At 37.5% G+C, this 17,204-nt stretch overlaps 1 protein-coding gene across 1 annotated transcript in view; it reads right to left on the bottom strand.

The window, feature by feature from the left end:
- LOC136247800 (uncharacterized) overlaps positions 1-17,204 on the bottom strand; it is a 133,458-nt gene that overhangs the window by 25,074 nt on the left and 91,180 nt on the right. Inside the window, exons 10-16 of the mRNA XM_066039624.1 lie at positions 14,905-15,042; positions 14,655-14,855; positions 11,915-12,064; positions 11,661-11,864; positions 10,759-10,908; positions 6,113-6,316; positions 5,925-6,059 (exon numbers count right to left, since the gene is read on the bottom strand). Coding sequence (XP_065895696.1) covers positions 5,925-6,059; positions 6,113-6,316; positions 10,759-10,908; positions 11,661-11,864; positions 11,915-12,064; positions 14,655-14,855; positions 14,905-15,042 — 1,182 coding nt within the window. The remainder of the gene's footprint in view (positions 1-5,924; positions 6,060-6,112; positions 6,317-10,758; positions 10,909-11,660; positions 11,865-11,914; positions 12,065-14,654; positions 14,856-14,904; positions 15,043-17,204) is intronic.

Raw genomic sequence — 17,204 nt, 5'->3', positions numbered from 1 at the left:
AGATAAGTGAACACCGAGATACAAAGGTGTGAAAATGACGTTTTCGTTCTTCCTGTCAATATACTCACGGTGTGGCGCGCCGGCTTCTTGGGCCGCACGACACACTACCGTGTGTCTTGATTATTGCATTATTCTCTAACTGCCTGTAATTTAAAAGTAAATCAACCACAGCATAACATAGATTTTTCTAAGTGGAGCGAAAAGAAGATGAAGAAATGATTATAATTATGAAGAAACCAAGACAAATTTTGAAGACAAATTTTGTAGACACATAATTATCTCAGTGATGAAAAGACTGATTCAGCTCAAATTTGATCCAGGAGGTTCCCAACCACGAGGGTGTTTCCACAGCAAAGATGGTTAACTTTTGGTCGAACTACAGATGTGTGAATACAGTACTTTCTTGGTTCCTGTAAAATAGCTACAAATATACTTGCCTGTCACACCTGCACAGGCTGTACTTGGCGGTATGACACACTATTGCGTGTCTTTACCAGTGGTTATTTAAATCCTGGTATACACTACAGTATGGATTAAATTAGGGCTGGGACAAATATTAATTATTCACTTTGAAGCATTGCTACGCAATTATTCGAACAATCGAAGCTTCGTGTCTTTGGTGGTGTTGTTTATGTATTGTTTGTGTAGCTTAACCCCTGTAGATTGCCAGACAGGCATGTTGTGGTATTGTTATGCCACCTTACTCCCTCAAAGTTACTAGTTCAAGGTAGCCAGCTGCAGCTATGTTGTGGTGGTTTTGTCACTATTGTAATGCTCCTCCTACCCCTGTAGGTTACTAGCCAAACAATCTGGTCAAGTTGTCTACTCTCCACAGGAAGTCACTTTTTCGTGAATTTAGTAATAAGAACATGGGATACATACATTAGCTTTTACACTCACAGCTATGGTTCAAATATGTTACTGTTAAGTTATGAAAGTGAATTAAGTGATAAAGTTATAAAACCAAACTTACCAAAGTAATAAAACTGATAGACAAAGTACTGACTAACTGTAAAGAAACTTCAAATTCTTATTCAAAAAGATCCACATTTTCAGGCTTCAAACAACTACGCAATTTAGTTACAGTTAAACCTGCGACTGAAAATATTCCTCTGATGGGGTACTTGTGGCTGCAATGTTTAACAAAGCCCTAGCAACTTTTGCAAGTTTTGGGAATCTCTTTTCATTATTTTTCCATCAGGTAAGTGGCTTTGTGGTTTTTTAAACAGTTTTTTTTTCAATAAATATATGCTCTAATTCTGCTTGGCTTGTTACACAGACTTCTTCTTTCTCAGGGCCAAGAAGTTTATCAAGAGCTGTAAGCTTCTTTGCCTTCTTTTGAACTGGTTCAACTACCTGTACCTCATTCTCTACTTCATCTTCAGAACCAGAAGGTGTCACAGCTGCAGTCAAACTGAAACTGCCCATCTACTCAAATATACTTGCTGTAATACACTCTTTGCTGTCTTCAAAATTAATGATTGAATCAATTTAAACCTTGGGTCTACCATTGGTGCAAGTACCATTGGGTCACTTGTTTCCAGCTGCTCAAGTTCCCACCCCCTAGCAATTTCATCTGCTACAACTCTTTTGAACACCTCTATAGCTGGAGGAGATGGATCTTCAGTTTCACTTTCAGGTTCCTTCCTGAGACCTTCCACTAGGCCTAACAAAACTGGTAGCGTAGTAGAAAGAGATGAGTTCTCTTCGTAACTAAAGAAGGTGGTTGCAGTTTCAACTGGTTCCAGTATCTTTACAAGTTCTTCTGCAAGTGTCCACTGATCACTTTTCAGGTCTACGTATCGCTCCTTTCTTTTAGTGACTTGTTCACAAGGTAGTACTGTCGAAACAGGCCATCTTGTTTCAACCTATCTCTTTAACATATTATAGTAAGTCGAATTCCATTGTGTTGTATAACTTTGTATTAATTTGAGCTCTAGTTGTTCCATTTGTTTTTGCCTTTTTTCAATTCTTCACTAGCCACAACACTACGCTTGAAGTGTGATACTAACTTTCTGGCAGCTCCTGTTAGACATTCAATAGTATTAATGGATAATCCAGCATTTACACAAAGCTGCAAGCAATGTCCAGAACATTTCATTCCCTGCCACCCTCGCTTACTTTCCAGTATGTCTGATGAGCTTTCCATGTTTGAAGCTTGATTATGGACTATGACAGAAATTTTTTCACTGATGTCCCAGCTGTCCGCAATTTCCATTAGTTTGTCTGCTATATTCTGCCTTGTGTGTCTTTCAGGCATGTCTGGAGTTTCTGACACACAAGAGATCATCTTCCACTCTGTCGAGATGTAGTATGCCGAGGCAGTTATATATGCCTCAGTGGCAGAGCTTGTACAAATATCCGTCGTGAGAGCAATCGAGCTAGCTTCTGTTTCTAGTTTGTCTTGTAACTTTTCTTTCGTTGCTTCGTGCTTTTTATGTATCACACCTGTAATGAACTTTCTGCTGGGAACTTTGTAGTCGGGTTCCAAATAATCCATCAGTTTCAGAAACCCTTCTCCTTCGACCATGCGTGTTGGTTTTCGATCGATCGCTATCATGTTAACAATTCTTTCCGTAATAGTGCTAGCTCTGGCTTCACTACAATATTGCTGCTTTGAGAAAATATCCAAGGACATCTGCTTCGAAGTACAGGGTTCTTCGCTTGTCTTCTCATTATTCTTGCTTTTCTTAGGTGCATATATAATACTATGCTTCACCTGCAGGTGAAGTCTAAGGTTAGTTGTTCTACCTCTGTATGAAAAATCCTGTTTACAAATAGTACACTTAGCCATTGGAGCACCCTTGATCTTTTTATAGTATTTCCAAACATCGGAATTAGATTTACTTGTACCCTCCGCCATTATACCATAATTATTTGTAACATTTCAATTAATATATGTAATATTGCATATTGTGTTTGACATCCCAATACATTACATACATGTTCGAATAGTTCTGTGTGACTTCGAATTTACTTGAAGCTTCGAAATGATCGAACATTCGAATATTCGTCCCATCCCTAGATTAAATGTCTACTAATGTATCTTCAGGTAAAGGTAACCTCCCTTGCTTTACTAAAAAACTGTACTTTTTTTGCACAGAGCTATGTACAGTATATTACCTCCTTTTGTTGAAGTACATATATATCTGTGCATATACGTATCTTACAGGTTTTGGCAATTGAATTTGTTGCTTTGGCAATTGAATCCATTGCATTGGCAAATAAATCCATCCCCTTGGCTATTAAATTCATCCTGTTGGCAATTGAATTTGTCATTTTGGCAATTGAATTCGTCGCTTTGGCATTAGAATTTGTTCGTAACAAGATTGGCAGCTGGAGAAAACACGAACACAAGATGTAGCAGCTGCTACAAGACCTTGTTCAGGTACAACTGTCAGGTACAACTGTAGCAAACAACTCTTATAAGGGGAAGTGGAAACAGTGGAAATGAAAACTGGAAACGGAAAATGGAAATGGTCAAATTGCCATATAAATGCATCCTGCAGTAAAACTCTCATTTAGTGGCCACCTCTTAAAGACCACCTTGTTATAAAGAACACGTACACCTCTGTACAAAGACCGTGTTGTAATCTCAATGATAACTAAGGCATGCTCAATGACTTCATTAATAAGACCACTTAATGGTCACCATTTTATAAAGACCATCTCTTTACAAAGACCATCACTTTACAGTGAAATATTTGATATGTTCCAAACATGTATTCCATTACTCAAAGAAATATTTTGATCCAAACTTTACTCAAGTCCTGTAGCTATCTGTACTATTATTACTCAGTCTGAACCAAAATGTGTCATACAAAAATACTCTATGTTAGTAACTTGTAGTACACTATAACACACTGATCAAAGGTCTCATAAGGAGATGACCTCAAGAGCCATTTTAGCTAACCTAGCTGTTTTGGTAAAGTGATGTTTGGAACTTAGCTATTATTACAATGTGAAGAAGTGCACATGGTCTTTGTACAGAGGTGGTCTTATAAAAGGTGATTAAGAAGTGATCTTTTTAATAAGGCCATTAAGTATACTTTAACTATCTTCGGAGCCTAATTACAATGTGGTCTTTGCACAAAGGTGGTCTTTGCAAGAAGGTGGCTACTAAATGTGAGTTTATATGACAATTTGACCTTTTATGTTTTCCATTTTCCATTTCCGGTTTCCATTTCCATTGTTTCCAATTTCCCCTTTATAAGGTGATAATTCTTACGTTACAGCTTCTTCAGCAACGTTCGCAACTGTACTTCACCATTAGCAATGGGCGTGGTCACTTACAAACAAGCTAATTAACTTGCCAGACTAATTTCACATGGCCAGACTACTTTTCTTGGCATGGCACTTATTGGTTGCATTATAAGTGCCTGTTCAAGAAAGGGTCGGGAACAACCGGAATAACAACTCGTTATGGCCTAAGTTGTCACCTTCTAGTGTCTCAAGCGTAACTCTCCATGGCAAAAATGATTCACTTCATGATGAAAGGTTGCTTTCTTGAAGACAATTTAATTATGATGAATTCTTGTGCCAACGAGATGGATTCAATTGCTAAAGTGATAAATTCAATGGTCCTTATCAAAACTATAATGAAACCTTACAAGTGCCGTATACTATCTGCTGTACTTTTGCTACATTTCCGCATCGCATCTGTGATATTTTAACTGGGGGTGTTACATACAGGAGCCTATGGGAGAATGGTGAGTTAGGTGTATAAGAGTAGCTCTAGCTTTATCAGACACAAGTATGATATTTCGAGGTTTTAAAATACGGCGCTCTAGAAGATGGCGAAACCCAGGAATGATGCCTAAAAGAAGGTTTAATTTGCTGAGTGTGATAATTAGAAACTTCTATAGATTTGATTAATCAACTGTAACTGCACTATGTTTGCATGTAACTAGCAATGTAGAAGCATGTACAAATGATGTCTACTAATTGAAACAATGACGAATGCTAGATTAATGCGATAACATCATTTTTATTGCAACTCTAATTAGCACACATTATCGAAAAGCCTACTTCTACGATGTTTTGCTATCTTAAAACATCTTTTTAATGACAAAACAACATACTTGTGTCTGATAAAGCTAGAGTTACTCTTATACGCTTAACCCGCCATTCTCCCATAGGCTCCTATACAACTACACTCCCAGTTAAAATATCATGGACACGATGCGGAAATGTAGCGAAAGTACATGTACAGCGTTGATAAAACGGATAGTATATGTGACTGGGCCTGCGAAAAAAAGGGCATGTGGGCACATGATTTTTGCCTACTTTTTCAAACGTTCATCACTCATAACTTTTTGTACCATTATGTTATGGCAATGCAATTTTGAGCATCTAGTAAGAATTTAATTGGCTCTATGATGCAAGTAACAAAATACAAATATTCTGTTCCAGCGCTGAGATATGACCTGTAGAGTGATGCAGTGTAGTTTGTGCCCACATGCCCTGTTATCGCAGGCCCGGTCACATATAACACTTGTAAGGTTTCATGTAGTTTTGGATAAGGCCCATTACCAAAGGGATTAACTCATTTGCCTAAGTAATGAATTCAATTACAAAAGCAATGAATTCAATTGCCAAAACAAAGGTCAGGAATACAGTATTCAGAAACCCATGTGTCACTGAAATATCTTAAACAGAGCTTGTATCCACACATATATGTGTGTGCTTTCTTTTCTCCGTTTATTGCAGGCCTAACAGCACATGCTTGTTACGCTGTATAAGCCATGATTGAAATGCATGTACCATATAATCCATGGTATTCATTTGAGACATACTAAAATAAAGATGTGTGTACACTGTAAGTGAGCAGGTATTTCGATAGATCATTATCTAGTTAGTAACCTACCACAGAAGACGAAGTTGTTAAGTACTTAATAATTGCTGATGATAATTCATTCCCTTACTTATAGCAGTGATGTTTATTGTAGTCCCTACAACTTCAAATGGTTCAGATGATACTTGACTGAGTGTTAGTGTTAATGTCACTACACTACTGTTCTCTCTAATCTCATAACTGGACTGTTCAATGTTCACCACAACTATACAGGATATTATATATAATCAACATAGATATATTATACTACTATCATACCTGTACTATCAGTGATTCTTCCAACTGAAGTGTCCCTACCTACTCTCACTAGAGGATTATCACTAGCAAGTGTTAAATTCATATCAAAAGTCTCCACTCCTTCTACCACATTGTCACAGCTCACTGATATGTTACCTCTACCCTCTGTTGATTCAGCTTCAATTGTTATAGTAATTGGATTAGAGTCAAAGTCAATACCTGATCCTATTGGAGTATAGTAGTCACTAAACATCAATGTATTCCTTATGGCCTGCACCTATTATGCTGGCATAATGAGAATAGGTCACCAATTTTGTGAGAATAATTCCAGAATTACAGGATGGTTACGGGTATAATAAGATGCCCACGGGATAGAATTAAGGGTGTGTCTCTTCTTGAATAGGTAGAAAAAAGGGTCAAGCTACTAAGAATGATATCAAACAGTACGGTAGTACTGTTTAAGTAGGGTTTGCATCAAAAGTGAAGCGAGCTGCCAAAAATAATGCCTTTAAAAACCAGCTTAGAAACTACTTAAGCGATGAAAATCACCTTTACGGAATAATATTAGTCTATCTAACATCAAATGTAGTGTTAAAAAACAAGAAAACGCTTACTTGCGGCCGGATATAGAATTTAAAAGAAATCGTCAAAACTCGAAATTTCATCTCACTCACTCACTCACTGACCACAATCGCAAGCCTAGAGCCCAAACGAAACAGTACATGGTTACCATTTTACGCCACAACAACAAACTCACCGGTGGGATGTGCCTTTTGGGGTTACGATGAGTGTGCACCCGGGTTTTACTCTTTTCACCACCTTTCATAACCCTTATGTAATATTATATAAGCTTAAAAGCATCCACACTTCCTACTGTAATTATTGCTCTCCCTCTTCGACTTTAGGGTACGCATCTAGTTGTTGCTGCGAGTAGTCTACTTAGGGGATGTGTCCAGTAGTTGCCACGAGTGGTTGACTTTAGGGGAAGCGTCCAGTAGTTGCCACAAGTAGTCGACTTTAGGAGAAGCGTCTAGTAGTAAGATGTGTTAGGGTTAGAGTTCAGCTTTGGTTTCTTCTTCACCTTTACGGTTAGGTTCTTCTTACTATATACAGCTTATGTCTTGAGTCACATTTATGGGATAGAAAGAAGGGAATCAATTCAGCTAGCAGCAGTTGCATAATCAGTAGTACACTGGACTATCACACTGGAATCCCAGGTTCAGTCAAGATTCCACTTTTTTTTCGCCTTTTCGGATACTGTTTTTTGTCTAAGTTCTATAGGGATATGAAATAGGGTGAAAAGAGTGATACCCGTGTGCACCTTGTGTGCCTTGTCTTTTCTTTTATCTTCAATCAGGCTGCTTGTCTTCTTCTTCATCCAACGAAACCATATCAAGGCGTTAATTTTCCATATCAACACTTTCTTTAAGCAGCATAATAGACGCCACAAAATTATTTAAGGCTCTTAGACTATGCTACTGTACGGTGGTACCAGTACTCCACGATAGGTCACAAGATCACCCCCATTCTTTATTCTACTATTATCAATCTATCGATCGAGACCGCAATGACCATGCCCCTTTACGCTAGCTGTATTTGTGACCACACACTTTTGGTATGCTGATTAGAGATACTCTAGTCTAATAATCAATCGAAACCATGATGACCACACCCCTTTTTGGGTAAGCACACATCTTTGCAGGCTGACTCGAGATACTCTAATACAGCAGTCACACTAGTAAAACTGTGTTTATAGCTAGCTGTATGCTTTAACAAAAAACTGAACAAACTAGTATATTAAAAATTGTGACTGGGCCTTCAAAAACAGGGCATGTGGGCACAAACTATACCCTGTTGCTCTACAGATAATATCTCACTACTGGAACAGAATGTTTACTTTCTGTAACTTGCATCATAAAGCCAATTAAATACTTTCTAAGAGCTGAAACTTGCATTGCCATAGCATAATTATACAAAAAGTTATGAGTGATGAAAGTTGGAAAAAGTAGGCAAAAATCATGTGCCCACATGCCCTATTTTCGCAGGCCCAGTCACAAATATAAATTTAAAAATGAAGTAGGGTTTCAAGCAATAAAAAGTAGTGAAACAAGAGATGAAGCAATGGTAGCTATTACAGCATAGCTTAGTGTTAAATCCCTTCTTTGGCATGGTAACACTGAGCTATGCTGTAATAGCTACCATTGCTTTATCTCTTGTTTCACTACTTTGTATCGCTTGAAACCCTACTTCGTTTTTACATTTATAATTTTTGATATACTAGTTGTATATACAAGTACACGGGAATTTTCAACTATGGTACAGACCATAACACATCAATAAAAAGTACTGAAACAAGCTGGAGTAGTGCATGATATTAAATTATAGTAAAACAATAAGAAGTGTCATATCCCTACTGTCCATTATACTGAGTACAGTAGGGATATAGCACTTCTTATTGTTTTACTGTGATTTAACATCGTGCACTACTCCAGCTTGTTTCAGTACTTTTTATCGATGTGCTATGGTCCCTACTCTAGTTCATAATTCCAAATTTTTCTGTATACTTGTTTGTTAACTTTTTTGTAACGGTTATTATGACTGGTGAACCTACGCATACTGCATCTGAAATGGCACCTCGCATCCCAGCTATATCATCTGAAAAGTAAAGTATCCATTACACTTTGGTGACAGCTATGTTCGACCCATTACACAGTAGTACGAATCAAGACCTGTTCAAAAAGCACCTCTGCAACCCACGCATACTAAAAGAAATGGTGCCACATGCCACAGTTATATCAATTATCATCTGAAAAGTGAATTATCCATTATGCGTCGTTTTTGGCTATGGTCAGCCCATTACACAGCAGTACAAATAAAACTGTTTGAAAAGCACTTCTGCAATTGAAATAACCACTATCAAAAATACGGATGATTTCTATTATGAAGGGAAGCCATCACATGCTACCACCAAATCCACACTTCTTGCTGTCAGCAAAGATGAATGGGACACAAAGGAGGACACTGGTAAGTCCATGAAGATGCATTGTACGTAGTGTGGTATACCAAAATACACCTCTCAGGCTAAAGCGACATCGAACAGTGACAACATCAAGCTCGTAACCTTAGCTGTTAACGAGTTACACTTTTCTGAAGGCATAAGTCAGTCAGTCAGTCAGTTGCTTACTCATTCAGTCAGTAGAAAATTCTGTTAAATCTATATTTCTTTAAATCCCGTAGCAACTTGTTAAAAGCATTTTGAGTTTATCTGAAAGCATTTTGGGTTGATCTGAAAGTTTGTTTGGGCTTAGTTTTACCTAACCAATACCGCCTCATCATCGTCACGGAAAATTGAGTCTGTTTTTTGGGTGATTTTATTTTGTGGGCCATGCCCACTCCTTTGTGGTTCGTACTATACACTACTATTGTAGTGTATGATTATATGATTGCTGGCAGCAAAGCCTCCTAAAGATCAATATACTATGATAATTCTCATACTATAATATTGATCGGTCAGATCATTTCATGTTAACAATCTGCAGCTAGCATCAGGAATTTAACTGCATAATTGTCTGTAATTCTGATACTTGTACAATTATACCACTGTAACTTCTTCATGTCTTTGAACATAATTTGATATTATTATCTAACAAACTTAACATATAGCTATAGCTAAAGTTTTAATATACTAATATGTGACCCAGTCTGAGAAAACCGGTCTTATTGCCCATGTCAGCAGATTTGATTTTTCACCCTGGACACACAGCTGCATGAATAAGCTATTTAATTCCACATTTAAAATCAGCTAGACTTGAGTGGTCTAGTTTTGCTGGCTGCTTTTCCTGAGTCCAGTGGCAATCCGTACGTGTGGTGTGGGGCCTTAATGGAGCTCTGGTCAGCCTGGGAATGACTGTATGTGGCTGTACAGTTCTGTGGTGTTGAATAAGTACCTCGGCTGTGAATTTCCTTTTATTTTAGCCAGTTTTGAGACCTCAATGGCTCAAAACTTGGCCTAACGCATCCCTTGGCCTTCCTTTTCAATTTTTGAACACCATCTTGCCCGCCTTCCAGGGCCCCGCCTTCCAGGGCCCCACCTTCCAGGGCCCCGCCTTCCAGGGCCCCCACCTCCCACCCAATTTGCAGCTTGCCTGATACAGTCAACCTCTGTTTAAAAGCTAACTAAAATGGCAGGAAACTTAGTTATTGGCTACTTGCACAGCGGATGCTCTGGAAGGTAAGGAATTGGTGTAAAACGTGTGATAATTTGGTACACATAGCTTCAACCATTGGCGAGCTACAACATGCTAAATACTTAAAAGCGACATTTCTCGATACTTTTAAATAGGCGATAAGCCTGGTTTTGTCAGACTGGGTCACATATTTGAAAGCTCTTGAATTTTTACTGCAGAAAGCTATTCTAAATCTGTTACAACTACTTATGGACAGAAAAATGATGTATAAAATGGAATGCTTCGTTTATGGTTATTAATGATAAATTATGGCATAGCTACTGTACTTATATCAGCATCTTGAAAACTCAGCAACTAGCTACTGAAAGTAAATGAGGAATAATCGGCTAGATACAAGAATAAAAGAGAAAAATGTAAGAAATTTTGGGAGGGATAATAGGTAAAATTTTGAACATTATAGGTTCAGTCTTAATGCCTTACCAGTTGCTGATACTAGTGATTGTTCAGAAGGAGTAACTATTACACTAATGGGACTCGTAGATGTTCCTCCCTCCATCATCACCATCACTTCTACCAATCCTGATGATTCAGTTCCAGTGAATTGTTCAGATGTGAAACTTATCACCAACACTATAATATAATATAATGAATATTTATAATAAGTGATTTCAAAGTTATCATTAACCCTTAATTATAGGCATTTTTTATAAAGTTTGGAATATGCACAATTATTATTATAAATGGATGACTATTGGTGGCTTCTAAACAGGCAGTGTATGAAGCTTGTCTAACTACATCAGTCCAAAAACCATCTATCACTTGAAATTATATTCATTTGTCTACTTAAACAACAATGAATCATCATTGTAACAACATTCACTCACTTGTTACGGTGCACTGAAGATCAAAGTCTGGCTTCCCCCACCTCATAAGTGCATGGCCTACCAGCCATTTTTATAAATGTCTGATTTGCATGAAGTTTATATGCCATGATTCTCCAATGAATGGTGAAGCTACTAGTGTTTAGTTTAGCTTGATACAGTAAACTGGGAGTGAGTTATGAATTAGTTTATGAAGGTATGTTATGTGTGTTCAATTGCATACACGTTGTTTCTAATAGGTTTCTAGGCAAGTTTTGGCCCACTTTTTTTTCGAAAGGTAAATCCATAGGTACTGTTTTATTAATTTTCACAAATGTAATAGCATAAATTGTGTAGTCATGGAGTTATTTGTCTGACAGTTATGGTGCTTTGTTTGAGAGCATGTGTAAAAGATGATATTAGCATATGCATTTTCAGTACATTGTTACTAAAAGTTACTTGCAGATTTAATTAAGGGTTAAAACATTCGGCTATGCTAAACTATTGTACAGTAACACTTACTGGTTGTATCAGTGATAACTCCTGTGGTAGTATTACGATCACCAGGTGATATTCTTCCATCAAACAATGATACATTTAATGTTAATACAAAATCTTCATCTCCCTCAACAACATCATCATTGATCAGTGATACATTAACACTACTCATAGTCATTCCAACATCAAATGTAGCAACTAGTCTGGTAGTGTTAAAGTCAGCACCACCTGTTGGTCAAACACTACATCATCAACATGTAATGATATTACACTATTACCTTCAGCAGACACTGGTGATTGTTCTGATGGCGTAATACTAACATCAAATGGAATACTGACTGTATCTCCTACTAGTTCTAATGATAGTAACATGGATCCTTCAGTTTCAGAACCAAAGAACCTGTCCTGTGTAAACCTGACACTGACACCTGCATGATACAAATGAAATAATTATGCAGTTTGTTCACACTTTTTAAACATTAAGTTAAAAAGTATTAGGAATTTCAATCAGGGAAACTGATCGATTACCAACGACAGCAGGTTTTTACTCTTTATTATAAACACATGGCTACACACATACATACATCACAAATTTTATTGTCAAAATTAATCAGTGTTTAACAGTCTGTTTTTGCTGGCTGCTATTTTCAAGCCCAGCATTGAGCCTTACAGGCAGTTGGGGGCCTTAATGGAGTTCAGACCAATCTGCCTGCATACATGCCTAGACCAATCAGGAGTTGGCTGTATAAGGCTTAAAAGTTTTGTGGTGTTGGATATAGACCTGTTCTGTAATATTCCTTTCAGTGAGTTGTGGCCTTGAATTATTACTTGGCATAATTCATACTCACTGATACTTCCTTTATTTTGTAAAAATAACCTTTAGCACTACACTCTATATCACCCCTATGGGAGCCTACTCTACATGATAGAGAAAACTTTACGAAAACAGTGTATGAAATGGTAGGAAACTTGACTGTTTACACCTCCTCTACAGTGCATTCTCTAGAACACAGGGAATTGGTACAAAACATGCGGAAATTTGGTAAATGTACAGTCCTTTAAAAATTGTCAAGCTACAAAACTCTAAAATTACACTGGCATTTATCAATACTCGTAAACAAGCAATTTCACAGACGATATTCTTTTAGCCATGTTATAGTACAGATTTACTGCAACAATGTCATGAACTGGTAGTCCTAATTACTTGACTGTGACAGGTCTTATGTCAAAACCTAATCTAGTCCCTAGGCAGACTATTCTTTAATATTAAGTGCTATCCTACTATAGGGAGGCTAAGAAGCATATAACTAAAACATTGAAGAATGCAGGAAAAAAACCCAGACCCAGTGTGACTTGATCCGCCATAACATGCCGTTTAGGCATGCAGTAAAAGTGCCACAACATCTGGGATCTTATCTGCATTCAGCTTGTACTTAATCATTGACTTCTCGCCAGCAAGGGGGTTTTATTATGCTATCCCACTAGGGACTATGCTAGCATTATTAAAAGCACAAAACGTAAGCAAACGTTATGCCAGTAGATATATGGATGATTTTTGAAAATACAATTTATGTGCAATGTATATGCAAGAAAGAAAGCAAGATTAATAATGGACACAATATGCATTACTACCAAATTTTAAATTTACAGGTTTTTGCTATTGAGTTCATCACCTTGGCAATTGACCTTGTCCCATTTTGCAATTGATTGAAGTTGTCACCTTTGCAGTAGAATTTGTCGCTTTTGCAATTGAATTCATCACTTTGGCAAATTAATTTGATGTGGTTGGAGTGCTTTTGCATTATGTTAGTTGTATTTGCAGGAAATTTGTCATGTCTGATTGTTTGTTCTATATACAGGTCAAGATAAAAGAGACTTTCTTTTGGGAAGTTATTGTTGGCATACATCTGAAGCTGTTTCTAAAGGAAACACTGGATATCTAGAGGTTAAAATTTTGGGTGCATACCTGACAGCATAACGTCTATCAGCAGTGAACTACAGTAGTAGGAATCCTTATCAAACAATGCTGTAGACAAATTAAGTAACGAATAAAACTAAGTACTGAAATTTCTTGTTAGTCATCAATCATTTTGGCTGCTTCGCGTAGATTTCTTGGTTAGCCAGCTGCTCACTTATTTAATTGTGATGTAATTTCTTGCAAACATGATGAACAGTGGCATAGCCAGGAAAAAATACTGAGCTCTAATTGAACTCTAATGCAATAGCCTCCATGCTACTGCAAGTGCATCAAAATTAATTGACAAGGTGACAAATTAAATTGCAAAAGTGACAAATTCAATAGCAAAAGTGACAAATTCTTCTGCTAAAGTGATGAATTTAAATGCAACAGGACAAAGTCAATTGTAAAAGTGACAAATTCAATAGCAAAAACCTGTAAAAGCACAATATACTTAAATAATTTCTTTGCAGATTATTAATAGACGTAGAAAAACATCAAAAAGCTCTAATAGAGATCCAGAGATGAAATTCTCCAGATGAGATGATAATAGAGATGCTCTCACACATCCCAATTTACCATCTTTGATGAATCATATCTTTAGATTTTAAAAAGCAATTACTTTGAACTTTGGTCAGTACTGGCCACTAACATAGATGGCATCAGTTGCTCAGTTCGTCAGTCAGTTACATAGTTAATCAATAACAGAATGACTTATTTTGATTTCATAGAAACGTATTGGAATTGTTAGGGGTTGCTTTCAAGGAATCACTGGGTTCACAATATGCCTAACCAATACTTTGAAGCTGACGTGAAGCAAAGGTGAGGTTGATTGTAGGGCGATATTTTTGACAGGAAAACCCAATATCTTTACAATTCAGCATAGTGTATTGTATAATATAGAAATAAGTCAGTTAGTAAGTCACTAGAAAGTTAAAATATTTCTTCTTATGCTTTGCCTCATAAATTTGTACAAACAGTAAGTATACAATGCTTTTGCCCCATTATTTTAGTTTAACATTAAAATGCATTCATATTGTTTTAACAGTGTAGCAACTTACAGTCAGTATCCGCAAAGGTAACAGTAGCTTGATGAGGTGAACTGATGATAACACCAGAAGAGGATGGATCAATGGTGATATGAAACTCTTCATCATCCTCCAGTAAGTTATCAATAGTAATGTTAATATCAAATGAAACATTAGTATTTCCAGCTGGAAATGTAACACTGTATGGTCCAGTATCATAATCAACACCTCCTCCTGTTATAGTATTGTAATTTATCATAAATTTCACCTATCCCATACTAACCAGTAGCTGATCCATCAGTAGTTAACACTTGTACAGTAATATCAGTTGTTGATGGGTTACTGAGAATTAGTACAATTGTAACTAACCCATTCACTTCATTTGTACTGTATGCTGACTGGTTGAAGGTGACATTTGGAGCTGAATTAGAGAAATAAAGATGGTTTGTACATACAGTACTTGTACTGTTAATGCCTAATTACCATTGGATAAAGTTTAGATAACTATAAAATAGAATCTAACACCCCGTTCACACTACTCACTTGACCCAGGTAGGGCACGGCATGGCACGGAATAAGCTGCAGTGTGAATGGATTGAACTGTGCCAAACTGGGCTGAACTTGGCACCCCAATACAAGGTAGGCTGGCCCAGGTCGATTCGAGCTGAGACGTAATGTGAACACAAACCAAGCAGGAACCGAGTTTGATTATCATTCCACAGCTGATTAAGCGCACTATAGAGATAATTCCATTCTGGCGGTTTTTGTCACGTTGAGGACGAGCCTTGTTCCATGGCTTCTTGGAGCCGTTCAGAGACGCTGAAATTGATTGAGATTAGGAGCGAGGATAATATTCAAGCTCAACTTGAAGGATGTCACCGAAACAGGGAAGTCTACACTCGAATTTCCCGAAGGATGAATGAAGTTGGCTTTCAAAGAACATTTGAACAATGCCGTGAAAAAGTCAAGAAGCTAAAGAAAGAATACAGACGAATTAAAGACAGACTACATGAGACAGAACAAGGAAGGAGCGAAGAGGTAGAGTGGCCATATTTTGATCAAATGGATAGAATACTAGGTCACAGGCCTACAACTATTCCAGAAACTGTAGTCGATACTTTGGGTCAGCGTCAAGAGAATAATGATGAAAGCTCTGATGCTAGGGAAGACATAAGTGAGGTAGATGAAACTTTGTTCGGTGATGTTAGTGCTAGTGACACAGCAACAGTTGCATCTGCATCAACAGAAAGTGCTACTGAACCAGTTCGAGAGAATACTAATAAGAGCAAAAAGAAGAAACAAACAAGGGGGGATCAGTTTGAATTCGTCATGAATGGAGTAGTGAAAGAGATGTTGACAGTGCAAGAAAAGAATGAGGAACGATATATAGAATTGGAAGAGAAAAGGTTGCGGATGGAAGAAAAGATGCTTGATAAGGAGATAAAGATGCAAAGAGAGGCACAGCAGTTTCAGGTGAAGATGCTGCAGATGATGTTGTCACTCATTCGGAGTCATAACATGCCACCTTATCCACCTCCAGTTGCAACATCTACTCAGTACCCTTCAGGATCATATTACCAACCCTATGACGATGATGCAACTCAAGTAGATGGATTTAACTGATTTAAGTTTTAGTAACTACTTAGCACAGTACAATGATTGAGTGCTATGTATACGTGCCCTTTATACAATGATTAAAGGTTAAATCATTAAAAAGTTCAGTTAATGTATTAGCTAACTATTAAAATGATGGACTAAAGCATCTCTAATTGCTGTTGATCCACCAGCAACTGCACTGTGTGGACGTTTGTCTGGCTGAGGTAAGTCAGGCTGGTTGTCATTAAGCCAAGATTCATCTATTGCTTCCCCATGAATCTCACACATGTTGTGAAGCACACATGCAGATGCTACAATATTAGGAACATTCTTTACCAGCATATCATTTCTTTTCAGCAGTTGTCGCCAACGGGCCTTTAACCTGCCAAAAGCAATTTCAACTACAATTCTCCCACGACATATCCTGTAATTATACGTTCTCTTGTCAGCACTGTCAATACTGGGTTGGTTATAAGGCTTCATCAACCATGGCTGCATTGGATAAGCTGAGTCTCCTATAACAAACACTGGTACATTGACTCCATTGATTGGTTTTGTTGCACGTGACAGCAACTGTCCAACAGTAGCTTTCTTGTAAAAAGTGGAATGGGCTAGTACACGGGCATCATGTACACTGCCCGGCCACCCAGTGTAAATGTCTAGAAAACAAAACTTGTAGTCAACAACTGCTAGCACCAACACAGAATACCAGCCTTTGCGATTATAATAATCTGTATGACACAATGCTGGTGGAGAAATTGGTATATGTGAACCATCAATCGCTCCAAGGCACTGAGGTACACCCCATTTACTTTCAAAATTGTCAATGTACTGTTGTTGCTGCTCAATAGATGGGAAACATATATACTTTGGAAGAAGATGGTCAATTATTTCCTTACAAGTCTCGTGAACAACTTCACAAACAGTAGACCTACCAACACCAAATAAATGAGACACAGTTCTGTATTCTGCCGGCGATGATAGGGT

Source organism: Dysidea avara, chromosome 2 (assembly GCF_963678975.1).
Source record: "Dysidea avara chromosome 2, odDysAvar1.4, whole genome shotgun sequence".
Lineage (NCBI taxonomy): Eukaryota > Metazoa > Porifera > Demospongiae > Dictyoceratida > Dysideidae > Dysidea > Dysidea avara.
This window is presented reverse-complemented; position numbering and strand designations above follow the sequence as displayed.